This window comes from Elephas maximus, chromosome X (assembly GCF_024166365.1).
Source record: "Elephas maximus indicus isolate mEleMax1 chromosome X, mEleMax1 primary haplotype, whole genome shotgun sequence".
NCBI lineage: Eukaryota > Metazoa > Chordata > Mammalia > Proboscidea > Elephantidae > Elephas > Elephas maximus.
In genome coordinates this window covers 179,306,482-179,333,874 of record NC_064846.1, presented here as the reverse complement: position 1 = coordinate 179,333,874, position 27,393 = coordinate 179,306,482, and the positions used below count along the sequence as shown (strand labels likewise).

Genomic DNA, 27,393 nt, shown 5'->3' with positions numbered 1-27,393 from the left:
ACACGGTAACTCAGTGGGCTCAGGCTTAACAACGATTGTGAGGATGGCGCAGGACCAGGCAGTGTTTTGTTCTGTCGTACACAGGGTCGCTATGAGTCAGAACCGACTCGATGGCACCAAACAACAACAGTGGTAACTCAATGCTTCACATTTATAGGGAAAACCAGACGGTTTTCTGAGCACTATTTTTCATAGGCCTGGGTGGTCTGCAATCCTGGTAGGCAGAAAACATTTGTACAGTGTCCTAAGATCATCCCTGAAGTACAAGGATTTGTCACGGAATGCATAAGAAATGACATTTTTGTTACGGTTACTGTTCATTTTCTTAGCTACGGAGATTGAAAAGCCAGTGTTTTGATGGCTGCAAAAAGGCCAAGTATATGACCTCGCTTACATGAAATAAGCAAATACATAGAGATCTAAGCGTATTCGTGGTCACCAGGGGTGGGAGGGAGGGGGAAGTTTGTGCTCAGGGGGCACCGAGTTTGTGTTCATGGTGGTGGAAAAGGAGAGCCAGATGGGTGCACAACTCAGAGGCTGTGAGCCGTGTCACTGAATCGCACACGTGGAAACTATTGAATCGATGTGGTTTCCTTGTGAATATTTTCACCCCAATTAGAAAAAAACAGCAACAAAAAAAGCCAATTTTGAGGAAAAAGACAACTTCGAGAGGCAGTCACGGTAAGCAACGTAAAAGACTTAAGCCTGGAAGTCCTGTTAACTTCACAGCTGGCTCCGTGGGGTTTCTCAGGGTTTGAAGGTCCCTGTTTCCTCCATGTATGTGGCCACTGACTGGGTTTTTCACTATACAGGCGTGTGTTTGTGTGTCTGTATTTCATGTGTTACAAGGAGCCCTGCTGGTGCAGTGGTTAAGCGCTCGGCTGCTAACCGAAAGGTCGGCGGTTTGAACCCACCAGCTGCTCAGCAGGAGAAAGATGTGGCAGCCTGCTTCCTTAAAGATTACAACCTTGGAAACCCAATGGGGGCAGTTCTCCTCTGTCCTATAGGGTTGCTATGAGTCAGAATCGACTCAGTGGCAACGAGGGCCTTCCTTTGGAGCCCTGGTGGTACAGTGATTAAAAAAATCAGCTGCTAACCAAAAGGTCAGCAGTTTGAATCCATCAGCCACTCCTCGGTAACCCTGTGGGGCAGTTCTACTCCATCCTAGAGGACACCCCACAGTACACATGTGACAGGCTGAATAATGCCCCCCCAAGAGTGTCCAAGGAGTCCCTGGGTGTTGCAGTTGGTTAAGTGCTCGAAAACAAACCAAAAGTTTGATGGTTCGAATCCACCCAGGGACGCCTCGGGAGAAAGCCCTGCTGATCTGCTACGGTCACACCATTGGAAACCCCATGGAGCACCGTTCTACTCCGCACACTTGGGGTTGCCGTGAGCCGGAATCGACTCGACGGCAGTGGGTTTGGTTTTTTGGTGCATGCGTTATACATAAAAACAAAAGGCAAACAACAGACTGGGAAACATATTTATAATGTTGTTTGCCGTGCAGTTGATTCTGACTCGTGGGACCCCCGTGAGTGTCCGAGTAGAACGGTGCTCCGTACGGTTTTCACTGGCTGATTTTTCGGAAGTAGGTTGCCAGGCCTTTCTTCTGAGGTACCTCTGGGTGGATTTGGATCTCCAACCTTTTGTTAGCAGCCAAGCACATTGTAACTGTGCCCCCAGGGACTCCGTTGTTGTCCTACGAGTCGGCAGTATATTGACTATGGTAAATATAGGGTGTATCTGGATATGTATATGAGGAGCCCTGGTGGCGCAGCAGTTAAGCGCTTGGCTGCTAACTGAAAGGTTGGCGATTTGGACCCACTAGCCAATTCATGGGAGAAAAATGCCTCAGATGACAGCCTAGGAAACCCTATGGGGGAGTTCTCCTCAGTCCTATGGTGTCGCTGAGTCGGAATTGACTCCACGGTGAGGGGTAATGGATGAGTGTGGATATCCAATGATAACCCCTCCAATGGCACAGATGAATGTGCTGCTGAGATTATACTTATCAAAATATAACTCCATGAGAGGAAAGTTTTTCTGTCCTAAGTAAACCGAAAAAAGTGAGTGAACAGGTACAGTAACCAGTGGTCAGTGGAGCTGATCCCGAATCCTGGCGACCCCGTGTGTGTCAGAGTAGAACTGTGCTCCACAGGGTTTTCAATGGCTGGTTTTTCTAAAGTAGATTGCCTGGCCTTTCTTCCAAGGCACCTCTGGTTGGTTCAAACTGACAGCCTTTCAGTTAGCAGTCAGGACTCCTAAATATATGGGGGTGCGGGAGCGTTACTGTCCATAATCTACAGAGAACTCCTACAAACAGTAGGACAAGACGGACAAATACAGCCGTGGGGAGAAGACACAAACCCTCAATCCTTGCTCAGCTTCAGGAGAAACTGAAGTCATAAATCACACAGTATGTTAGGAATGTTTTCCCCCAGTCGGGTTGCCAATATTTCTTTAAAAGTTGGCTCTCGAGGCCAGCCTTCTCCGTTGCCACCAAGCGGTGTGGTTAGACTTGGACCGCACTGGCATCAAAAACCATTCTCTTACAACATGCTTGCAGCGAACGGATCCTTTAATTGTGTTTCTTCTTGCCCAAGATGAACCCTTCGGGCCCCAAAGAGAAAGAAACGAGAACAGAATTCATTTAGCTGCAGTAAACATCCCCTCGGGCCTCCGGATTCAGGCCGGAGTCCCCAGGCGCCTGGGGTACGGAATGGTGCCCTGTGAGTGGGTGCTTGTCTTGGGGGCCCCTCTGGGATCTGCCTTCTGTCCATCCCATCATCCCTAAATGAGACTCTGAATGGATGTCTTAACGTCCTAGGGCTGCCCTGACAGAAATACCGCAAGAGGGTGGCTTTAAAGAACAGGAATTTATTTTTTCACAGTTCTGGAGGCTAAAAGTCCAAATCGGGGTCTCAGCCTTGTCGATTCTTTCTGTTGTGTCTCTCCTAGTTTCTGGTGTCTGCTGGCGATCCTTGGTATTTCTTTGCTTGTAGACGGGCCCACACGTGGCCAGTGTTTTCCCTTTCTGCATGTATGTCTCTATGTCTGTTCTGCGGTTTTTATAAGACACGACTCAGAAGGTTTAGCACTCACCCTGCTCTAGTAGTCCCCGGGTGGAGAAATGATTAAGCTCTGGGCTAATAACTGCAAGGTTGCTGGTTCAAACCCACCCAGAGGCACCTCGGAAGCAAGGCCTGGCCATCTGTTTCTGAAAGGTCACAGTTTTGAAAACCCTATGCAGCACAGTTCTTCTTTGCACACATGGGGTCACCATGAATCGGAGTTGACTTGATGACAACTAACAACTACCACTCCGGTATGGCTTCATGAACACAACAATTTTGTCGTTTGCAGCAGTCTATTCTATTCAGACTCATGGCTACCCCATGTGTTATAGAGTACAACTGTGCTCCATAGGATTTTCTTGGCTGTAATCTTTATGGGAGCAAATCACCAGGCCTTTTTTTCAAGGCACCACTGGGTGGGTTTGAACTGCCAACTCTTAGGTTAGCAGTAGAGTGCAAAACATTTGTGATACCCTGGAACATAACATTATAACTGTTGTTGTCGTTAGGTGCCGCGGAGTCGGTTCCGACTCATAGCGACCCTATGCACAACAGAACGAAACACTGCCCAGTCCTGCACCATCCTCACAATTGTTATGCTTGAGCTCGTTGTTGCAGCCGCTGTGTCCAGCCATCTCACTGAGGGTCTTTCTCTCTTTCACTGACCCTCTACTTAACCGAGCATTAAGTCCTTCTCCAGGGACTGATCCCTCCTGACAACATGTCCAAAGGACGTGAGACAAAGTCTCGCCATCCTCGCTTCTAAGGAGCACTTTGGCTGTACTTCTTCCAAGACAGATTTGTTTGTTCTTCGGGCAGCTCATGGTATATTCGATATTCTTCACCAACACCATAACTCAAAGGCATCAGTTCCTCTCTAGTCTTCCTTGTTTATCTTCCTTATTCTTTCACATGCATGTGAGGCGATTGAAAACACCATGGCTTGGGTCAGATCCACCTCAGTCCTCACATATAATAATAACAGAAACCTCCTATTTCTAAACAGAGCCCAGTACATATTTTTGAGGAACACAATTCAATTCACAACAGTGGGACAGTTATATTCTTTTATAGAACTGTCAGGATAAACCCAAAAGGGTCCCGAAAAACATACCTGACTCTCTCCTGAACTCCTGCCTCCTTAGGCTTGATCAACATATGTTTTTTAAGCCTTGAGGTTTACTCAAGGAGCAAACTTTTTTTCACTTTTTTTAATCATACTTTAGATGAAGGTTTACAGAACAAACTAGCTCCTCATTAAACCGTTAGTACACATATTGTTTTATGACATTGGTTGACAACCCCACAACATGTCAACACTCTCCCTTCTCAACCTTGGGTTCCCCATTACCAGCATTCCTTCCCCCTCCTGCCTTTTCATCCTTGCCCCTTGTCTGCTGTGCCCCTTAAGTCTTGTTTTTTTCATGGGCCTGTATAATTTTTGGCTGAGGGTAAACCTCAAGGGTGACTTCATTAGTGAGCTGAAAGGGTGTCCGGGGGCCATACTTTCGGGGTTTCTCCAGCCTCTGTCAGGCCAGTAAGTCTGGTCTTTTTTTCTGAGTTAGAGTTTTGTTCTACATTTTTCTCCATCTCTGTCGGGAACCCTCTATTGTGATCCCTGTCAGAGCAGTCAGTGGTGGTATCTGGGCACCATCTAGTTGTGCTGGACTGTGCTGGACTCAGTCTGGTGTAGCCCATGGTAGATGTGGTCCATTAGTCGTTTAGACTTATCTTTCTCTTGTGTCTTTAGTTTTCTTCATTCTTCCTACAAGGAGCAAACTTTTAAGTGCTCGGCTGCTAAGTGAAAGGTTGATGACTGAACCCGCCCAGTGGCTCCACAAGGAAAAAGACCTGGAAATCTGCTCCAGTAAAGATTAAAAAAAAAAAACCTAGGAAACCCTACGGGGCAGTTGCACTCTGTCACACGGGGTCGCCAGGAGTTGGAATCGACTTGATGGCTCATAACATCCAAAATATTAACTTGGTCTACTCAAGACATAGGTTCTCCCAGAGGAACTTTTAAATACTTAGGATAATGTCACAGAAAGACAGAGAAGAGTTAAATGTTGCAGGACTGGTTTAGCCTTTATATGACCTATTTCGTCTGTGAGGGGGCAGCGGTGGATCCGTGGTAGAATTCTCACCTTCCATGCGGGAGACCTGGGTTTGATTCCCAGCTAGTGCAGCTCGGGCGCAGCCACCACCGTCTGTCATTGGAGGTTTGCGTGTTGCTGTGACGCAGAACAGGTTTCAGGGGAGCTTCCAGACTAAAACACACCTGGAAGAAAGGCTTGGTGATCTACTTCCAAAAATCAGCCAATGAAAACCCCACGGATCACCCTGTCCCAATCTGCACCAATCATGTGGATGGCACGGGACCAGGCAGCGTTTTGTTCTGCTGTGTGTGGGGTTGCCATGAGTCAGGGGCTGACTTGACTACAGCCAACAACAAGATCTACTCAATGGCCCCTGGACACCCTGCTGAGTCAGAACTGAAGCCACTCCCAAAGCCCACCTTTCAGCCAAAGATTAGACAGGCCCAGAGAACAAACAATAACACACATGAGGAACGTACTTCTTAGATGAGTGAAGTCTACGAGACCAAATGGGGAATACCTGCCCAAAAGCAAGATGAGAAGGCAGGAAGGGACAGGAAACCTGGATGAATGGACACGGGGAACCCGGGGTGGAAAGGGGGAGAGTACTGACACATTGCAGGGATTGCAATCAATGTCACAAAACAATTTTATATATACATTTTTGAATGAGAAAGTAATTTGCAATGTAAACTTTCACCTAAAGCACACACACAAAAAAGAGGTTAGGTCCTCACGGAGAACATTAAAATATTCAGAAAGAACTCCAGAGAAATGCTGGAGGAGTTCAAAGTTGTAGGACTGGTTTAGCTTTTGAAAAACCTGAATTATGTAGGTGACACACTGGTTGGAAGGGGTGGTTGGAGATGGCCTCTGATACTCACACTCCTAGGAGACACACAGTGGCCGGTAACCAGAAATGACCGGGTATGTGGGTAACAAAGACCACCACTCGCCCAGGCTCTGGAACAAGTGTGGGGTGGGGTATCCTTTCGGCAAGTGAAACAAACCCACATCTTCCGTATGCCTGAAGCTTTGAACAAGTTGCATTCATGAAACTTAATTCTACTTCCAGGGACTTATTTTAGGGGACCGAGCAGAGCTGACCAGCAGGATTGGGGAACACCTATCAGACTGTTATTTGTACCGAAGCAGAATACTCTTTTGCTTGGCCTCCCCGAATCTTTCCACAACCATGGAGATACCACAGATTCCAGGAATGACTGAGCAGGAAGCAGGGGGCTGTGGTGGGGGAATAGATGGAATACTTTCTTAGAGACAGGATTACCTTGGAAACCGTGGCCTGGAAAAGAACACAGACATGTAATACATACAAGAGCAAAGTTCAGGGAGATAAAAAAAGTAGATTCAGGAACTCCAGCACCTGTCCAGTAGAAGCTTCAGGAAGAAAGAAAAGCAGAGGGAATGGAGTGGAGAAAAGATCTCATGGAGTATCTCGGCTCTGAGAAAGAATTTGAAGCTGAGAATATTCCTGATGGTTGAACGTGATGAGCGAAGGAAGCCCAAACTTGTTACAAAGCGGTGCCATGTCAGAGCCCCAAGGATAAAGAAAAAGTACTTAGATACCCTTCAGTATCTGTCGGGGTTGAGAAAGTTGATGTCTCAAAGTTCTGGAGCAAAATAAGTTTGAAAAGAGGCTTCTGTATTCAGCTAAATTAGCATGTTTTGAAAGCAAAATGAAGGTATTTTAAATATGCAGAAATTAAAAAAAAATTTACTCACCAATGACCTTTGAGAGAGAATCACTTTAGGATATACTCAAGCAAAATGAAATACAAATCAAGAAAAGAAGAAATTGTGAACAAGAAGCAGTGCTAAATAAATGAGTAAAACTTTGAGTTAGGTCTAAATGCTGATTTATCTAATTGTTCTGTTATTGTTGTTGTTGATGTTGTGTTGTGTGCCATCGAGTTGATTCCGACTCACAGCTACCCTTTAGCACTGCCCCATAGGGCTTCCAAAGCTGTAAAATCTTTACGGCAGCAGATCACCAGGTCTTTCTCCCTCAGAGTGGCTGGTGGGTTCACACTGACAGACGTTCAGTGAGCAGCTGAGCGCTTAACCATTGCTCCAGCAGGACTCCTTTCTAATTAGTATCAACAGAAATTGCAGCGGAAGTCTGTTGGTTTCTACCTGCTCAGCAGTCACGCCTCTCCACCCATGTGTTTTTCAAAGGGAAAGTACCCTCTGCATTAACCCCCTGCATCATCCAAGGACTTCTATTGCCATCGAGTCAATTCTGACTCACGGTGACCCCATGGGTGGCCCCTGGGTGGTGCAAACGGTGAACATGCTCGGCTGCTAACTGAAAGGTTGGAAGTTCGAATCCATCCAGAGGTGACTTGAAGAAAGGGCTGGCAATCTCCTGAAAAATCAGCCACTGAGAGCCCTATTGTCATGGCTTGAATTGTGTCCCACCGAAATGTCTGTCAGCTTGGCTAGGCCATTGTCATGGGTTGAATTGTGTCTCCCAAAAATATGTGTCCACTTGGTTAGGCCATGATGCTCAGTATGGTGCGGTTGTCCTCCATTTTGTGATTCTAATTTTATGTTAAAGAGGATTAGGGTGGGATTGTAAACCCCTACCCAGGTCACATCCCTGATCCAATGTAAAGGGAGTTTCCCTGGGATATGCCCTGCACCACCTTTTATCTCTCAAGAGATAAAAAGGAAAGGGAAGCAAGCAGATAGTTGGGGCCTCATACCACCAAGAAAGCAGTGCCAAGAGCAGAGTGTGTCCTTTGGACCTGAGGTTCCTATGCTGAGATGCTCCCAGACTAAGGGAAGACTGAAGACGAGGACCTTCCTCCAGAGCCAACAGAGGAAGAAAGCCTTCCCCTGAAGCTGGCACCCTGAATTCAGACTTCTAGCCTACTAGACTGTGAGAGAATAAATTTATCTTTGTTAAGGCCATCCACCTGTGGTATTTCTGTTATAGCAGCACTAGCTGACTAAGACGGCCATGATTCCCAGGATTGTGTGATTGTTCACCATTTTGTGATCTGATGTGATTTTCCTCTATGTCGTAAATCCTACCTCTACGACGTGGGATTATCGGCAGTTATGTTGTTGAGGCACGACTCAATCTACAAGATTGGATTGTGTTTTAAGCCAGTCTCTTTTGAGATATAAAAGAGAGAAGGGAGCAGAGAGACATGAGGACCTCATACCACCAAGGAAGCAGTGCCGGGAGCAGGGCCCGTCCTTTGGACCTGGGGTCCCTGCGCTGACAAGCTCCTAGTCCAGGGGAAGATTGATAGCAAGGGCCTTCCCCCAAAGCCAAGAGAGAGAGTAAGCCAGCGCCCGGAATTCAGACTTCTATACTCCTAGGCTGTAAGAGAATAAAGTCTTGTTTGTTCAAGCCATCCACCTGTGGTATTTCTGTAATGGCAGCACTAGATAACAAAGACATCTATGGAACACAGTTACACTCTGACACACACGGGGTTGCCACGAGTTGGAGTCTCAACACCGTTCTGTTCAATTTGTCGTGTTTTTCAAGTTTACGTTTAAGTGTTCAGCATAACTGAAAAGTGCGCCGAGCTCTAAGACAACCGTGGAAAACCAACCCCAAACATGGCAACTGCACTGAGTGTCATGGTGTCTGAGTCTCCTAGTTGCTATAACAGAAATACCAAAAGGGGGAAGCTTTAATGGAAACCCTGGTGGCGTAGCGGTTAAGTGCTACAGCTGCTAACCAAAGGGTCGGCAGTTCAAATCCGCCAGGCGCTCCTTGGAAACTTTAATGGGCAGTTCTACTCTGTCCTATAGGGTCGCTATGAGTCGGAATCGACTCGACGGCACTGGGGTTTCTGGGTTTAATGAACAGACATTTTCTCACAGTTCAGGAGGCTAGAAATCCGAATTCAGGGCGCCAGCTCTAGGGGAAGGCTCTCTTTCTGTCAGCTCTGGGAGAAGGTCCTTGTCTCCTTCCTGCTTCTGTTGCTTGGTTCCTTGGGGATCCTCACACGCCATCTGTCTTCCCCCATCTGTGCTTGTGTCTGTGCCTGAGTTGTTCCTTTTATATCTCAGAAGTGATTGGTTAAAGACACGCCTTACACTGATATGGTCTCATTCCCATAACAAAGAAAACCCCATCCCTACATGCCATTATATCCATAAGTATGCAAAAAAAAAAAAAAAACTTCGAGTTGCCGTGGAGTTGTTTCCAACTCATGGTGACCTCACAGGACAGAGTAGAACTGCCCCATAGGGTTTCCAAGGAGCAGCTGGTGGATTCGAACAGCTGGCCTTTTGGTTAGCAGCCTGAGTTCTTAACCACTGCACCACCAGGGCTCCCCACAGGTTTAGGGGTTAGGATTTACAACACATATCTTGGGGGGACACAATTCCATCCGTAACAGGTGTGGAAGTAGGTCCATGCTCCATGTTTGTCGGTGGCACCCCTTAAGAGGTGGGGTGTCCTGTGTTCGCTGATCCCGGCCCTCTCAGTAGCTGCTGCCCCGTGTCTTTCCAGGGTCATCCTCTCGAGGGTGTTCGATGACGTCATCGAGGTGAACCTGATACGCAGCGCAGACTACATCCACCTGGCCTACCTGAAGAGACCTGAGCTCGGGGTCACCCTCACCAAGCTCCACTGCTGGACCCTCACCCGTTACAGCAAGTGCATCTTCCTGGACGCGGACACGCTGGTGAGTTCAGGGGGATGGTGAGGGCCAGAGGCTCCCCTTGTTGATGAACCCCTCTGTCTTAGTCATCTAGTGCTGCTATAATAGAAATACCACAAGTGGATGGATTTAACAAAGAGAAGTTTATTTCCTCGCGGTCTAGGAGGCTACAAGTCCAAATTTAGGGCACCAGCTCCAGGGGAAGATTTTCTCTCTCTGTCGACTCTGGAGGAAGGTCCTTGTCGTCCGTCTTCCCCTGGACTAGGAGCTTCTCAGTGCAGGAACCCTGGGTCCAAAAGACATACTCTGCTCCTGGAGCTGCTTTCTTGGTGGTATGAGGTCCCCATGTCTCTCTGTTCACTCCTCTCTTTTACATCTCAAAAGAGATTGGCTTAGAACACAACCTAATCTTGTAGATTGAGTCCTGCCTCATTAACATAACAGCCTCATTAACATAACAGCCTAACCCTGCCTCATTAACATCACTGAGGTTAGGACTCTCAGCCACCCCATGTGTTACACCGTAGAACTGTCCCATAGGATTTCCCAGACTGTAGTCTTGATGGATGTGGCAGTCTGCTTCCGTAGAGGTTTACAGCTTCAGAAACCCTGCTAGGTCACGATGAGTTGGAATCAACTCGATGGCAGTGGGTTTTTCGTCTTTATAGGAGCAGGTCGCCAGGCCTTTCTCCCGCAGAGCTGCTGGGTGGGTCTGAACTGCCGACGTTTAGGCTAGCGGCCTAGCTATTAACTGATGTGGCACGAGGGCTCCTTTCTGGATCTGTGCTGTAGATACTTTGGGTAATTTTTAAAAGGCGGGACAGGGGCTTTACCAGGTGAAACGGATTGCCAAACTCAGAAGCACAGAAAGCATAGAACGGAGCTGTGGCATCTTTGGGGTTGTTGCGAAGGACAGAGAGGCCTAGCAGGGACAGAAACAGACTCCATGGGTGTCTTAGCTGTGTGCGTTGTTTGCCGTCCAGTCGACTGGGACTCCCAGCGACCCCAATGACAGCGTAGACCTGCCCCATAGAGCTTCCTAAGATGTAATCTTTATCGGAGTAGACTGCTGGATCTTTCTCCCTGGGAGTACTGGGTACGTTCGAACCTTTTGGTTAACAGTGGTGCTTAACCACTGTACCACCAGGGCTTCTGCCAGCCCATGGCGGGCACTTCCAAAAACAGCCATTGGGAAGTCAGAATGCAGAATGAGGTCCCCTGTCAGAGGTCGGTCCTGAATTGTCTTGGCTATTGTGGCTTAGTGGTCAAGAGCTCGGCTGCTAACTGAAAGGTCCGCAGTTGGAATCCACCAGCCGCTCCTTGGAAACCCTATGGGGCAGTTCTACTCTGTCCTGTAGAGCCGCTATGAGTCAGAATCAGCTCGACGGCAATGGGCTTGGTTTGGTTTTTTGGTATCACAATAGCAGCTCTGTAAGGAAGAGACGAGGTATAAAAAATAGAAGATAAAAATAGCAGCGTAGAACTGTCCCACAGGGTTTCCAAGGAGCGGCTGGTGGATTCCAACTGCCGACCTTTCAGTTAGCAGCTGAGCTCTTAGCCACTGCGCCGCCAGGCTCCCAAGACCAATGGAGTAATGAAAACAGTGGTTTTTCTAAACTGAGCACTATTTAGTAGAAAGCCAGCGTGTGTCCGGGGGAACTGCCATTAGCAGCCTCGCTCCCCAAGGCAACTGATTGCGTTGTACTCCCTCACACCGTCTCTGTGGATAGGATTCACACTTTCACTTGTCACATTGGCTGGGTCGGGGGTGGCACATGATTAAGAGAAATCCATGGAGGATCTTAAGAGCCTCAAGAAAGTAATTTCATTGTGGAAACGGCACTACTTCAATTGCTCAGAATAAGCTGGAAAGCAGTCTTCCCCACAAAGTTTTCTCCTTTGAGTATAAACCCAAAAGTGTCACTTGAAAAACTAGGCATCTCCATGAGTAACTGCCTCCTTTACCATGAGACCAGAAGACCTGAATGGTGCCCGGCTACATGACTGAACATTTGTGTGTGTGTGTGTGTGTTTGAACATTATGCTTTAGGTGAAGGTTTACAGAGCAAGTTAATTTCCAAATCAATAATTTTTTTTTTATTGTGCTTTAGGTGAAAGCTTACAGCACAAATTAATTTTTCATCCAAAAATTTATGCATAAATTGTTTTGTGACATGGGCTGCAATCCCCATGATGTGTCAGCACTCTCCCCCTTTCCACCCCAGATGGCCTGTGTCTATTTGTCCAGTTTTCCTGTCCCTTCCATTTGTCTCGTTTTCCTGTCCCTTCCTGCCTTCTCATCTTTGCTTTTGGGCAGGTGCTGCCCATTTGGTCTCGTACACTTGGTTGAACAAAGAAGCATTTTCCTCACGTGCGTGATTGTTTGTTTTATGGGTCTGTCTAATCTTTGTCTGAAAGGTGGTTCGCGCATTGGCTTCCGTTCTGAGTTAGCAGGGTGCCATTACTGAACATTTTGATTAAAGATTCTGTAGGAGAATCCTGACCAAAAGGGGGGGAAATATGGGATAGAATTTCAAATTTTCACGGAATCCAGACTTTCTGGAGCCACTGAGCTTGGAGATCCCCAAAAACTATTACCCTGAGGGAACCTTTAAACCTTGAATGGAAAGTATCCCCTGGAGTCATCTTTGAACCAAGTAAGAATTTAGCCAAACTAGAAAAGAATGTCTCCTTTAATTATCATACTCTTTTAAAGAATTAGCTATATGGTATCGAACTGACAACAGCAACTCAAAAGGTTAGATAGGAAACTTAGGGGGCGGTGAGTTTCTGCTCATAGTGGAGGGATAACTGGGAAGAAGATAGTGAGATGGTTGGAGGTCCACGTAATCAATGTCTCTGAATTGTACATGTAGAAACTGCTAATTGGTGTACGTCTTGCTGTGTATATTTTCACCCAATTAAAAAAATCCCCAAAATATTGATACTGGGTGAAAAAAAAAGTTGGGCACAGGTTCCCGACGGCCCACCCTAACCTCCCGTTTCATTTCTTACTTGCGTACCTGAGGTAGAGACATGTTTCAACGGGTTTCGTACCTTTTTCTCCGACAGGTGCTGTCCAATATCGACGAGCTGTTTGACCGGAGAGAGCTGTCTGCAGCCCCAGACCCAGGGTGGCCAGATTGCTTCAACAGCGGCGTATTTGTCTTCCAGCCTTCTCTCGAGACGCACAGCCGACTGCTGCAACACGCGGCCAACCATGGCAGCTTTGATGGTAAACAAGGGGACCTGCGGATTTGCAGAAGAGAACGGGGCTGTTATCAGTCCGTACCCACTCCCTGCCAGCCCCCGTTTCCCTGTGTCTTGTTTATCTAGTGCTGCTATAACAAAACGAAACAAGACAAATGCCGCAGGTGGGTGTTTTTAAAGAGCAGCCATTTATTTCTCATAGTTACGGAAGCTAGAAGTTCAAATTCAGAGTGTGGTTCTAGGGGGAGGTCCTTCTTTGTCTGTTCCAGCTTCTAGTAGTTGCCGGCCATCCTTGGAGGGCCAGGGTTTGTAGGTGCATCCGCTGTGTGTGTCTGTCTACACACGGTGCCTTCTTCCCACTGTGTGTCCCTGTGTCTAGCATGCTCCTTCTGTAACTCAGAAGCGGTCAGGTTTGTGAGGCACCCTCCACCGTTATGACCTCATTCACATAACAAAGAAAACCCCATTTCCAAACAGAAGGCAGTGGTGGTTCTGTGGTAGAATTCTCGCCTTCTGTGCGGGAGACCCTGGTTCGATTCCCGGCCTGTGCGGCTCACGCGGAGCCACCCCTGTCTGTCTGTGGAGGCTTGCATGTGGCTGTGATGCTGATCAGGCTTCAGTGGAACTTCCAGACTGAGAGAGACTAGGAAGAAAGGCCTGGAGATCTACTTCCGCAAACCAGGTGCTGGAAACCGCCTGGATCATGACAGTCCAATCCGCAGCAGGTTATGGGCATGGTGCAGGACGGGGCAGCTTTTCATTTGCTGTGCAGGGGGGTCGCTGTGGGTTGGGGGTAACTCAAAGGGAATAACAACAACAAGGACATATGTACAATCTCACCCTTAACGGCTACTAATAATCCAAGTTTGCGGTTGTTAGTTGTTGTCGAGTCGGCTCTGACTCATGGCGACCCCGTGCACGACAGGATGAAGTGCTGCCCGGTCCTGCACTGCCTTCGTGATCGTTGGTCCGCTTGAGTCCATTTTTGCAGCCAGCATGTATTTTCAGGGCCTTCCAACCTAGGGAGCTCATCTCCCAGGAGTATATCGGACAATGTGCTGTTGGTATCCATAGGGTTTTCATTGGCTCATTTCTACAAGTGGATCTCCAGGCCTTTCTTCCTAGTCTGTCTTCGTCTGGAAGCTCTGCTGAAACCTGTCCACTGTGGGTGGCCCTGCTGGTGTTGGAAATACTGGCAGGATAGCTCCCAGCATCACAGCCGTGCACAAGCCTCCACAGTATGACAGACAGACAGACAGACAGACAGTCGGGAACGGTTCCATCCTACAGCGCGCTGCCTTAACCTGTTATCGGTGTTGGTTCATGACGCAGGGGCGGACCAAGGCTTACTGAACAGCTTCTTCAGTAGCTGGCCAACGGCGGACATCCGCAAACACTTGCCCTTCATCTACAACCTGAGCAGCAATGCAGCTTACACCTACGGCCCTGCCTTCAGACAGTGAGTCCTCGTCGCCGCGCCCTCCCGGCCCGGTGCCACTCGGCGCGCTTCTCCCTCAGAGGACGCCAGCCTGTGCCACGTGGAAGGGATTTAGGTCGTCCCCCCACTTGCCCTTGTGGAGCATAACTGCTGTCCTTAGTTGCCGTCGAGTCGATCCTGACTCGGGGCTAGTTTGTGTGTGCAGAGTGGGGCTGGGCTCCACGGGGTTTTCAAGGCTGTGACCTTCCAACGCAGATCGCCAGGCCTTTCCTTCGAGGTGCCTCTGGGTGGACTCGAACCTCCAACCTTTCTGTTAGCGGTTGAGCGCTTAACCGTACGCATCACCCAGGGCGACCTTAACAATTTTTGTGGTTATATTATCAATAGGAGCTCTGGTGGGGCAGTGGTTAAAATGCTCAGCTGCTAACTGAAAGGTCGCTGGTTCAAACCCTCCAGCTGCTCTTTGGGAGAAAGATATGACAGTCTGCTTCCGTAAAGATTACAGCCTTGAAAACTTTATGGGGCAGTCCTACTCTGTCCTATAGGGTTACTATGAGTCAGAATCAACTTGACAGCAATGATTTTTTTTTTTTTTCCGGTATATTATATATATAAAACCACCCAAACCGTTGCCATTGAGTCGATTCCAACTCATAGCGACCCTACAGGACAGAGTAGAACAGCCCCACAGGGTTTCCAAGGAGCACCTGGTGGATTTGAACTGCCGACCTCCTGGTTAGCAGCCGAACTCTTAACCACTATGCCACCAGCCTTTCCATTATATACATAGCTATCATGTATATATGTGGACAGAGAGATACATAATACATGTATAATACACGGACCATAGGGTTTCCAAGGAGTGGCTGGTAGGTTCAAACTGCCGACCTTTTCGTTAGGAGCCATAGCTCTTAACCACTGTGCCACCAGGATTTCCATATTATATATACGTGTGTATGTATGTATATATGTATACCCAACCCAGTGCCGTCAAGTCGATTCCAATTCATAGCGACCCTATAGGACAGAGTAGAACTGCCCCATAGAGTTTCCAAGGAGCGCCTGGCGGATTTGAACTGCTGACCCTTTGGTTCGCAGCGGTAGCACGTAACCACTACGCCACCAGGGTTTCTGTGTATGTGTATATATATATATAATGAAGTATATATGCATATAGGTATTATACATTTTTTTTATATAAGGAGCCCTGGTGGCACAGTGGTTACAGTGCTCGGCTGCTAACTGAAAACTTGGTGGTCCAAACCCACCAGGCCCTCTGAGGGAAAAAGATGTGGCGGTCTGCTTCTGTAAAGATGACAGCTTCAGAAATCCTACGGGGCAGTTCCTTTGTAGGGTCGCTATGAGTCAGAATCAAATTGATGGCAACGGGGTTGTTTTTTGTTGTTGTTGTTTATATTATATATACAGCTATCATATATACTTGTATTATATATATGGAAACCCTGGTGGCGTAGTGGTTAAGAGCTCGGCTGCTAAGCAAAAGGTTGGCAGTTTGAATCCACCAGGCACTCCTCGGAAACCCTATGGGGCAGTTCTACTCTGTCCTATAGGGTCACTATGCGTCGGAGCCGACTCGATGGCAATGGGTTTGGTTTTTTTTTAATTATAGATGTATATATAAAGTAGATACGTATATAAATGGAGCCCTGGCAGCACAGTGGTTAAGAGCTCGACTGCTAACCAAAAGGTCGGCAGTTTGAATCCACCAGCCGCTCCTTGGGAACACCACAGGGCAGTTCTACTCTGTCCTACGGGGTCACGGTGAGTTGGAATCAACTGGGCAGCGGTGGGTTATCATCAATAGCCACTCGTTACTGCAAAGTGTCTGAAGTAGATGCTTTCTGTGGATCTTTGATCGAATCCTTTCTGATTCCTTCTCAGGTTTGGTTCTGGCGCAAAGGTGGTGCACTTCTTGGGGTCCACCAAACCTTGGAGCTATAAGTACAACCCGCAGACCGGCTCCATCGTGCAGGACGGCTCGGGTGCGGACACCCCACACCAGCTGGCATTTCTGAATCTCTGGTGGGGGGTTTACCACAGCAGCGTCCTGCCTCTTTTGGAAAATCTTAGAGACGTGGATGAGCACGCAGCCCCCGGACACCAAGTAAGCTGGGGGGGGTTCCTCCTAACACCCGTTCCCTTGCGGTCCAGTCACCTCTGACTCGTGGCACCCCCATGTGTATCAGAGTAGAACTTTGCTCCATAAGGTTTTCAGCGGCTGAGTTTTCAGAAGTAGATTGCCAAGTCTTTCTTCCGCGGTGACTCTGGGTGGACTCGAACCCCTAGCCTTTCAGTGAGCAGCCAAGCATATCAATCGTTTTTACCACCCGGGGACCTCCAAACCAAACCATGTGCCATCAAGTTGACTCCGACTCCTGGTGACCCCATGTGTGTCAGAGTAGAGCTGTGCTCCATAGGGTTTCTAATAGCTCAGTTTTCAGAAGTAGATTGCCAGGCCTTTCTTCTGACATGCCTCTTGGTGAACTCCAACCTTTCGGTCAGAAGCTGAGCGAGTTAACTCTTCGCAACACCCGAGGGCCTTCATTTAAATTCCTTGAAAAGATGTAGTCCTTTTGTAAGCTGCGGGGTTACTGGACTTTACCTCGCCCTGTATCGTGGGTCAAGCTGAGCGAAGAGAAAACTACATTCTTGTACCAACATGTGTTGGCCACAACTGACCAAAACTAGTTGCCATCGAGTCCACCCCAACTTATGGAGACCCCATGTGTGTCAGAGTAGAACCATGCTCCACAGGGTTTTCAAAGGCTGATTTTTTGGAAGTAGGTTGCCAGGCCTTTCTTCCAAGGCACCTCTGGGCAGACTCAACTCTCCAACCTTTCGGTTAGCAGCCGAGCACATTAACCCTTGGCATTACCCGTGACTTCCCTTTATCAACACCTAAGGTGTTTTCTTCAGCTACGACCCTTTTGTGTTCAAAGACACTATTTCATGAAGACGGATGGTGAAGAATCGGGCTGGAAATAGTGAAGTTTCAAGAGCAAAAGTGCCCCTGAGATTTGTAGAACTGGCGGGTAAGCAGGTTATTTAAATCAGCCACCCTCATCGGGGAAAGAGCCACTTGCTGATAAGTGCGTAAATTGCTGATTACGGTTTCCTGTGAGTAGTTCTCTTCCACTTAAATCATTTGAGGCAACGGTTGAAGGAAGTTTCTGAAGTGGATTCCTAAAGCTTTGATAGACACCGACTTGATTTTGTTTGCTCTTAAGTCACAATAAGCAAGCACGCCCTCAACAGTGACCCTTCTGCCACCCCGTAAATACGGATGCCTCCGTCTTACAAAAGACTCTCTTAAGTGAAGTCTCAGGAAATTCTTGATTCTTGGTCTGTTTTTACCAAATTTATTATCGCCACCTAGTCAAGGGTCAGCACATTTATTGCTTGGGACCTTGAGTAGAGTTCACGTTTTAAATTGTACAGTAAAATCTATCAGAGAAGGAAAACTCAAATGCTTTCCACTAATAGAGAGGATGGAGCCCTGGTGGCGCAGTGGTTAAGAGCTCAGCTGCTAACCAAAATCTCAGCTATTTGAATCCACAGCTGCTCCTTGGCAACCCTATGGGGGTAGTTCCACTCTGTCCTGTAGGGTCGCTGGGAGTCAGAACTGACTTGATGGCAACAGGAACAGACAAGAGAGAGGATAGAAAAGTGGTGAGACTGCAAGGGCGGAAAACTTGCGAGACCCAGAAAAACAAGGCAGTCCTGTCGGGTACCGGCTCTCACAGGCGTCACTGTATTACAGCTTTTATTTGTGTGGAGCTAGGAGGAGCCCTGGTGGTGCAATGGTTAAGCGCTCAGCAGCTAACGGAAAGGTTGGTGCTTAAAACCCAGTCAGTGGGTCTGCAGGAGGAAGAGCTGGTGATTTGCTCCCATAAAAATCCCCAAAACAGAAAACCCATTGCCTTCGAGTCGGTTCCCACTCAGAGCGACCCTACAGGACAGAGTAGAACTGCCCCATGGGGTTTCCAAGGAGCACCTTGTTGTTGTTGTTGTTGTCCGGTGCCGTCCAGTCGGTTCCCACTCATAGCAACCCTACAGGACAGAGTAGAACTGCCCCATGGGGTTTCCAAGGAGCACCTTGTTGTTGTTGTTGTTGTCTGGTGCCGTCCAGCCGGTTCCCACTCATAGCAACCCTACAGGACAGAGTAGAACTGCCCCACGGGGTTTCCAAGGAGCACCTTGTTGTTGTCGTTGTTGTTAGCTGCCGTCCAGTCGGTTCCCACTCAGAGCGACCCTACAGGACAGAGCAGAACTGCCCCACGGGGTTTCCAAGGAGCACCTTGTTGTTGTCGTTGTTGTTAGCTGCCGTCCAGTCGGTTCCCACTCAGAGCGACCCTACAGGACAGAGTAGAACTGCCCCATGGGGTTTCCAAGGAGCACCTTGTTGTTGTCGTTGTTGTTAGCTGCCGTCCAGTCGGTTCCCACTCAGAGCGACCCTACAGGACAGAGTAGAACTGCCCCATGGGGTTTCCAAGGAGCACCTTGTTGTTGTTGTTGTTGTCAGGTGCCGTCCGGTCGGTTCCGACTCAGAGCGACCCTACAGGACAGAGTAGAACTGCCCCATGGGGTTTCCAAGGAGCACCTTGTTGTTGTTGTTGTTGTTAGGTGCCGTCGAGTCAGTTCTGACTCACAGCGACCCTATGCACAACAGAACGAAACACTACTCAGTCCCGAGCCATCCTTACAATCCCTGTTATGCTTGAGCCGATTGCTGCAGCCACTGCGCCAATCCACCTCGTTGAGGGTCTTCCTCTTTTCCGCTGACCCTGTACTCTGCCAAGCATGATGTCCTTCTCCAGGGACTGATCCCTCCTGACAACATGTCCAAAGTGTGTAAGACGCAGTCCCACCATCCTCGCTTCTAAGGAGCATTCTGGCTGCACTTCGTCCAAGACAGATTTGTTCGTTCTCTTGGCAACCCATGGTATATTCAATATTCTTCGCCAACACCACAATTCAAAGACCTCAACTCTTCTTCGGTCTTCCTTATTCATTGTCCAGCTTTCTCATGCATACGATGTGATTGAAAACACCACCCCTTAGTCTTCAGGGTGACATCTTTGCTCTTCAACACTTTGAAGAGGTCCTTTGCAGATTTCCCCAATGCAATGCGTCTTTTGATTTCTTGACTGCTGCTTCCATGGGTGTTGATTGTGGATCCAAGTAAAATGAAATCCTTGACAACTTCAATCTTTTCTCCGTTTAGCATGATGTTGCTCATTGGTCCAGTTGTGAGGATTTCTGTTTCCTTTATGTTGAGGTGTAATCCATACTGAAGGCTGTGGTCTTTGATCTTCATTAGTAAGTGCTTCAAGTCCTCTTCACTTTCAGCAAGCAAGGTTGTGCCATCTGCATAACGCAGGTTGTTAATGAGTCTTCCCCCAATCCTGACGTCACATTCTTCTTCATATAGTCCAGCTTCTCATAAGGAGCACCTGGTGGATTTGAACTGCCAACCTTTTGGTTAGCAGTCATAGCTCTTAGCCACTATGCCACCAGGGTTTCCCCCGTAAAGATTACAGCCTGGAAAATCCTGTGGGGCAGTTCTCCTCTGTCCCACAGGGTCGCTATCAGTAGGAAAGGACTTGACGGCACCCTACAACAACAACAGGTGCTACTTTTGAAGGAGGAGTAAAAATTTAGTGTGTTGTTGTTGTTGCCTGAGGTCAGGTCAGCCCCAACCCACAACTCTCCCGTGCACAACGGAATGAAACACTACCCGGTCCTGAGCCATCCCTGTGATTGGTTATAGCTGGGACCGCCGTGGTCCATACGGTTTTGGTGATTTTGGGAGGTTTGGGAAGGAGATTGCCAGGCCTTTCACTCAGCAGGTGTCTCCACTTTGCAGGTTTCCCCAGGTGGCATTGGGGAGCCGTGTGCTAGCTCAGTGTCAGGTGCCAACGAGCCCTCACATGTTCAGAGCCCCCCAGAGGAGACCGTGGTGGTGGACGAGACCCCGCCCTGCCCCGTCGGGTGCCATCTGGAAGACGTGAGTACCTCACCCACATTGTGACGGAGGTCAGACCCTAACCCTCATCGGGAGAACGCAGAGGGGGCCCTCACAGCTCCCTGGGGAGGAGCGAGGGCAAAGAAGAGCTGGCGTCCAGGGCTTCTGTGACATTAGGGGCTCCTGCCTTCATTTCAGGGGCCCTGGTGCCGCTGTGGTTAAGCATTTGGCTGCTAACCAAAAGGTCGGCAGTTCGAATCCACCACCTGTTCCTTGGAAACCCCATGGGGCAGTTCTACTTGGTACTCTACGGTCACTATGAGTCAGAATTGACTCGATGGGAATGAGGGCCTTCATTTGGAGCCCTGGTGGCACAGTGACTAAGAACTCAGCAGCTAACCAAAAGGTCGGCAGTTTGAATCCACCAGCCACTCCTTGGAAACCCTATGGGGCAGTTCTACTTTGTCCTATAGGACGTTGCATATTCACATGTGGTGATAGGCTCAACAATGGCCCCCCAAGAGTGTCCAAAGAGCCCCCTGGGTGGTGCAATCGGTTAAGTGCTTGCAAACTAACCAAAAGGTTGATGGTTCGAATCCACCCAGACATGCCTCAGAAGAAAATCCTGGTGATCTCCTTCTGAAAGGTCACAATCATTGAGAACTCTGTGGAGCACAGTTCTACCGTGCACACACGGGGTTGCCATGAATCAGCACCGACTCGACGGCAACAGGTTTCGTCTGTGAGAGGGTCCAGGTCGTAATCCTTGGAGTCCATGGATATGGCACATCACCAGGCACAGGGGACTGATTTTGCAGGTGGGATTCATGAGAGGAGATGGAAGGGGATCCTGGGCCATATGGGTCGGCCCAGCGTCATCAACGGGGCCAGTGCCAGTTGCTGTCAAGTTGATGCCGACTCATGGCCACCCCGTGTGTATCGGAGTAGAATTGCGCTCCACAGATAGGGTTTTCAGTGGCTGGTTTTTCAGCAGGAGACCACCGAGCCTTTCTTCTGAGGTGCCCTCCAACTTTTCTGTTAGCAGCCAAGTGTGTTAACTGCCATTCAGGGACTCCTAAACAGGTGCCTTGAGTTGATGCTGACTCATGGTGACCCTGTGCGTGTCAGAGTAAAACTGTGCTCCACAGGGTTTTCCATGGCTGGTTTTCCAGAAGCAGATCCCCCAGCCTTTCTCTGGAGGCACCTCTGGGTGGACTCGAACCTTTAACTTGTCAGTTAGCAGGGATCACAATAGAAAACACGGACAGAGAGGGAGAAAAATGTAGAACAAAATTCAAAGTCACGAAACAAGACCGGAATTACTGGTCTGACGGAGACTGGCGGGAACCCCCCAGGCTATAGCCCCAGGGCACTCTGCTAACTGAGAACTGATAGAACTGAAATCCGAAAGTCCACCTTTCAGACAAAGATTAAATAGGCTTATAAAACAAACAATAACACAGGTGAGGAACGTGCTTCTTAGTTCAATCAAGTCGGCAACACCTGCCCAAAAGCAAAGATGAGAAAGCAGGAAGGCACAGAAAAACCAGGCAAATGAGCACAGGGAAGCTGGGATGGGAAGGGGGAGAGTGCTGACGGTTGTGGGGATTCCAACCAATGTCACCAAACCATTCGGGTACAAATGTTTGAATGAGAAACTAATTTAGCTGTAAACTTTCACCGAAAGCACACACACGCAGACACACACAAAAACCCTGTGGGGCACAGTTTTGCTCTGACACACATGGGGTCGCCATGAGTCTGAGACAACAAGGCACAGGTTTTGACCTCATTATTCCACCCCAGCTTCCTACTTGGCCTCGATAATTAATTTATGCGGCATTGCTGCCACCTACTGGCCATTCATTGAATTTCTGACGGTGGCTTTTTCTTTTTTTATTGTGCTTTTAGTGAAAGTTTACAAATCAAGTCAGTCTCTCATAGAAACATTTATATACACCTTGGTCTATACTCCCAGTTGCTCTCCCCCTAACGAGACAGCACGCTTCTTCCTTCTACTCTCTATTTTCGTGTCCATTCAGCCAGCTTCTGACCTCCTCTGCCCTCTCATCTCCCCTCCAGACAGGAGCTGCCCACATAGTCTCATGTGTCTACTTGATCCAAGAAGCTCACTCTTCATCAGTATCATTTTCTATCCCGTTGTCCAGTCCAAGCCCTGTCTGAAGAGTTGGCTTTGGGAAAGGTTCCTGTCTTGGGCTAACAGAAGGTCTGAGGACCATGAGCCCCTGGGTCCTTCTACTGTGGCTTCTTTTTCAGGGGAGCTCAGGTGAACACAAAAAAGTTTCAGCTCGACTACAAACCTAAATGTTAGAGGTCCGAGCCCACCCAGTAGTGCCACAGAAGAAAGGCCTGGCAAACTGGTTCCATTAAGATTACATCCAAGAAAACCCTACGGAGCCGCTCTGGTCTGTCACACATGGGGTCGCCATGAGTCGGAATCCGTTGGGTGGCTACGGGTTATTTTGGTTCAGAATCCAGGCCGAAAGAGACTGTTGATTTCCCAAATTACTATACTTGTGGCGGAGCCCTGGTGGCGCAGTGTGCAAGATCCCGGCTCCTACCTAAAAGGTTGAATCTCCCAGGCGCTCCTTGGAAACCCTATGGGGCAGTTCTCAGGTTGCTGTGACTTAGAATCGAGTTGTTGGCAACGGATTTGGTTTGGTTTGGTTTTAGAACTGAGAAAAGAGTCAGTAGGGTTGTTTTCCTGGGGTTTCATTCTCTTGTGAAACCCCCATTGAGGAAGGCTTGGGGGTTTGTTCTTCACATGGCCAGTGGGGAAAGGGAAAGTAGGAAGGGCATTCCTTTCCCCCTTCCCAGTGTTGTGGGGACGCCCAGGACACCTGCTCCTATTCCACTGGGAGAATCAGCCCCATAGCCGTACTTACGACTACGAGGAGGCTGAGAAGTAGACTCAGGTGTGTGCCCAGGAAGGGGCAAACACAGGTGTTAGTGAGCCTGTCGCTCTCTGACGTGTTGTTGTTGTTAGTTGCAGCCGAATGCATTCCGACTCACGGCCGCCCCATGTTTTACGGACTAGAACTGTGCTCCACAGGGTTTTCTTGGCTGTGATCTTTATGGAAGCAGATTGCCAGGACTTCCTTCCATGGTGCTGCTGGGTGGGTTTGAACCACCAACCTTTGGGGTAGCAGCCGAACGTAAACCATTTGCACAAGACCTACTCAGCATCAGGCTTCCTTTGCATCGTGAAGGCAGAAATCAATAGATGGGGTGTTTTCCATTGAACTGCTTTTATCGGCATGAAGGTTGCGGCTGACCTGACTTTATTTAACCTGCCTTTGCTCTTTTATCTTTGTAACAGGTGATAGGTCGCCCTGAAATGGAGACTTCCGCTGGAGTAGCGCGCGGCCCGGTTTCACCATCCTCCCCCCAGTTCTCAGACATCACAGAGGCTGAAATGCCCTTGGTATATCTCCGTGATGCTCCTTAAACACATCTCTCTCCGTCCTTCCTCGTTTTCTCAGCTTGTCTATGCCCGATAACTACCGAGGAAAGCGTTGCATCCTACGTTCTTTCTGACTAGTCTTTCCTCAGAGAGTAGCGTGTTATCATTCATTCACTTCTTACTATCCACGAGGATAAGGTTACTGGTTGTCCATCCAAAGAGTCCCCGGGTGGTACAAACGGTCAACACGCTTGGCTGCTAGCAAAAAGGCCGGAGGTTCAAGTCCACTAGGAGGCACCTCGGAAGAAAGGCCTGGCGACCTACCTCTGAACTATGAGCCACTGGAAACCCTGTGGAGCACAGTTCTACTCTTAATTCCCGTGAGGTCGCCATCAGTCAGGGCTGACTCCAGGGCAGCTCGTTTGGATTTTTTGGTTTTTATCTATTCAAACTTTTTTTTTCCTTCATATTATCATTGTATTCCATGTCGGTCATCTGGCCGTTTGCTCCTTATTTTAGGAAGTAGAAAGTAAAAAGATATAATGTCAATATGCCATGTTTATCTCACTAAATTGTTTTGTTTTTTTAATCGTGGGTGGGATTTTTCACCAATATCTAGAATCTGTATTTAAGGATGAGGAAGTTTAATTAAAAAAAAAAAAAATTCACCCCCAATGAATCTGGGCTTTCATTGCTGCACGTTGTCTGATGACAGACTCTACAGATACCTTTACTCTCAGTGACAACCAGTTAAAACAAAAACAAAACAGGCGTTGACACCAACTCATGGTGGCCCCCACGTGTGTCGGGGGGTAGAGCTGGGCTCCACAGGGTTTTCGGTGGCTGATTTCTCAGAAGTAGATAACCAGGCCTTTCTTCAGAGGCACCTCTGGGTGGACTCGAACCTCGGACCTCTCTGTTACCAGCCGAGCACCTTCACTGTTTGTACCACCAAAGCCACTCCTCTAGATGCACGGTAACTTCTGTCTTACGGAGAAGAATCTACCCATTTAACCTCTACTATCAAAGGCTTTCACTGCCTTTTCTGTTTCAGAAGTTGCTGTATGTAGAGCCTCTTTTTCCTTTGAACATCCAAACTGTTCTGGGGAAATGATTTAAATCAGACACCCCCCCAAAAGAAAACTGCGGCCGAGTGGACTCTGCCTCATGGCGCCCCCATGTGTGTCAGAGTAAAAACTACACTCCATAGGGTTTTCAGTGGCTGTTTTCAGAAGCAGATAGCCACCCCTTTCTTCCGAGGCACCTCTGGGCAGAATTAAACCTCTGACCTTTTGGTTAGCATCTGAGCGCACTGACTCTTTGCATCCCCACGGGCTAGCTTTGATAAACTTCCTAAGAACTTTCAGCATCTCATCTTGCATAAGACATGATGTGTGTGGCTCAGGGGAAGCTAGGAGTTGCGCAGCAAAGCTCTTTTGATCTCCCCAGAGAAGACTAGGTAGCACAGCTGGTTAATGTGGGGGAAAAATATCTCTCTGTCTTTTGGGCTGGTGATCCCTGGGTGGTGCAAACAATTAACGCACTTAGCTGCTTACTGAAAGGTTGGAGGTTCGAGTCTGCCCAGAGGCGCCTTGGAAGAAAAGCCTGGCAGTCTACTTCTACAAGAGCACATCTATTAAAAAACCCTGTAGGGTGCAGTTCCAGTCTGACACACATGGGGTACCTTGAGTAGGAGTCAACTCAAGGACAACCAGTCCCTGGGTTGGTACTGAAGTCCCTGGAGCCTAATGCAGATTACTGATGGAGCGGTTATGTCTTTGGCAGCCAGTGGATAAAGCTGAGAGCAGCCCAGAGGAGGACAACTTGGAACCCTGGCAGGACCCCCGTGTCCAGACCCCAAAGGACCCAGCTCCGCAGGACACATTGCAGGTGGTATCCAAACCCCTGTCCCTCCTGATGAAATCTCTTTGCCATAAGCACACCGTGGGGCTGCAAGCATACATGGCACACTAACTCAATTTCAGCCCTGCTTGATGGAAATAACAGCTGCCTGTCTCTCTGGGCTCCCTCTTTCCGTCTGTCTGTGGTCTGTCGGCGTTTGCCTGGGGTGGTTGGTCTGCTCTGTCTCCTGCCCACGGCTCTGATAATCGTGCAGTGCTTGCCCTAGAAAGCTTCTCTGCAAAGGTTATTTACGTGGAAGCTGACTCACGGCCATTCCTTTTCTGAAATGAAGAGAATCCGAGCTGTGAAACCAAGGGGTGGGGAGGAGGGAGGAGTTTTAATCCAAACCCAGCAGCACTCAGTGGTCCTGTCTTTAAGAATACAATGAAAGACACCTGCTTCCTGCCCAGTGCTCGTCTGGGAACAGGTGTTCCCGTCTCAGACTTCATTTTGTCCCTGAATGCATTCGATGACAGCCATGGCTCATGTCTTCTTTGCCCCCTAACAGGGATCTCCTGAGGCATATTGGTTTCTACGTAATTGTAAATGGAAAATAGCCAAAGGCTACTGGGGGGAAAGTGGAGTCCCTGGGTGTCACAAACAGTTGAGCACTCAGCTGCTAACTGAAAGGTTGCTCGTTCAAGTCCACCCAGAGGTGCCTTGGAAGACAGGTCTGGCAATCTACTTCCAAAAACTCAGCTGCAGAAAACCCCCATGGAGCACACAGTTCTGCCCCTGACATGTGGGGTCACTGAGAGTCGGAGTTGGACTCGACGGGAACTGGTTTTCTGATGGCTCCAGAGAGCTTCTCAGAGAACAGCGTGGCCAGGTTTCAGCTCTCCAAGAGAGTAAAGATTTCCTTAAAGCCTTTTCAACAACTGCAGCTGGTAAGGTGGCGTGGGAGGAGCCCCGGTGGCACAGCGGTTAAGTGCTTGGCTGCTAACCGGAAGGTCATTGCTTCGAACCCTGCCAGCAGCTCTGCAGGACAAAGACCTGGCGATCTGCTCCCGTAAAGATGACAGCTTAGAAAACCCTATGGGGCAGTTCTACTCTGTCACACGGGGTTGCTATGAATTGGAATTGACTTGATGGCACTCAACAACAAAATGACAACAACATAGTGAACTCGTCTGTCGACAAACTAGCCTTCCATTTGAAGAGGTATCCAAAATGTGCACCTTGACATGTATATGCAGGATACAAAAAAAAAAAAAGAAAAAAACCCATTGCCATGGAGTCCGTTGAGACTCATAATGACCCTACAGTGAGCGGCTGATAGATTCAAACTGCCAACCTTTTGGTTAGCAACTGTGGTCTTAACCACTGCACCACCAGGGCTCCATGCACAGAATGACCCACCAGAAATCATGGAATTTATATTCTCAGAGCACAAAGAGGAATCATGGGAGACCTCACATTGACAGATTTGCCCTAGAGTAGATTGGGACCTTGGTTAAGTTGGTTGACTTCCCCCCAGTATCTGTGAGATACAGACAAGCTCCCTACCACAGAGAGCTGGGGGGATAGGTCGGAGAGGGGGTCTGGAGGAAACCCTACTTAGGGCCTGATTTGTATGCTCTGCTCCGGTCCCACTGCCGGTCTGTTCTTAGT

At 48.5% G+C, this 27,393-nt stretch overlaps 1 protein-coding gene across 3 annotated transcripts in view; it reads left to right on the top strand.

The window, feature by feature from the left end:
- LOC126069752 (glycogenin-2-like) overlaps nt 1-27,393 on the top strand; it is a 42,909-nt gene that overhangs the window by 8,534 nt on the left and 6,982 nt on the right. For 2 of the 3 annotated variants that reach the window (XM_049873460.1, XM_049873458.1), the window contains 7 exons: nt 9,672-9,846; nt 12,895-13,057; nt 14,365-14,491; nt 16,373-16,595; nt 20,358-20,498; nt 23,797-23,901; nt 25,666-25,770. In XM_049873460.1, coding sequence (XP_049729417.1) covers nt 9,672-9,846; nt 12,895-13,057; nt 14,365-14,491; nt 16,373-16,595; nt 20,358-20,498; nt 23,797-23,901; nt 25,666-25,770 — 1,039 coding nt within the window. The remainder of the gene's footprint in view (nt 1-9,671; nt 9,847-12,894; nt 13,058-14,364; nt 14,492-16,372; nt 16,596-20,357; nt 20,499-23,796; nt 23,902-25,665; nt 25,771-27,393) is intronic. The other variant, XM_049873459.1, reaches the window with a different exon arrangement.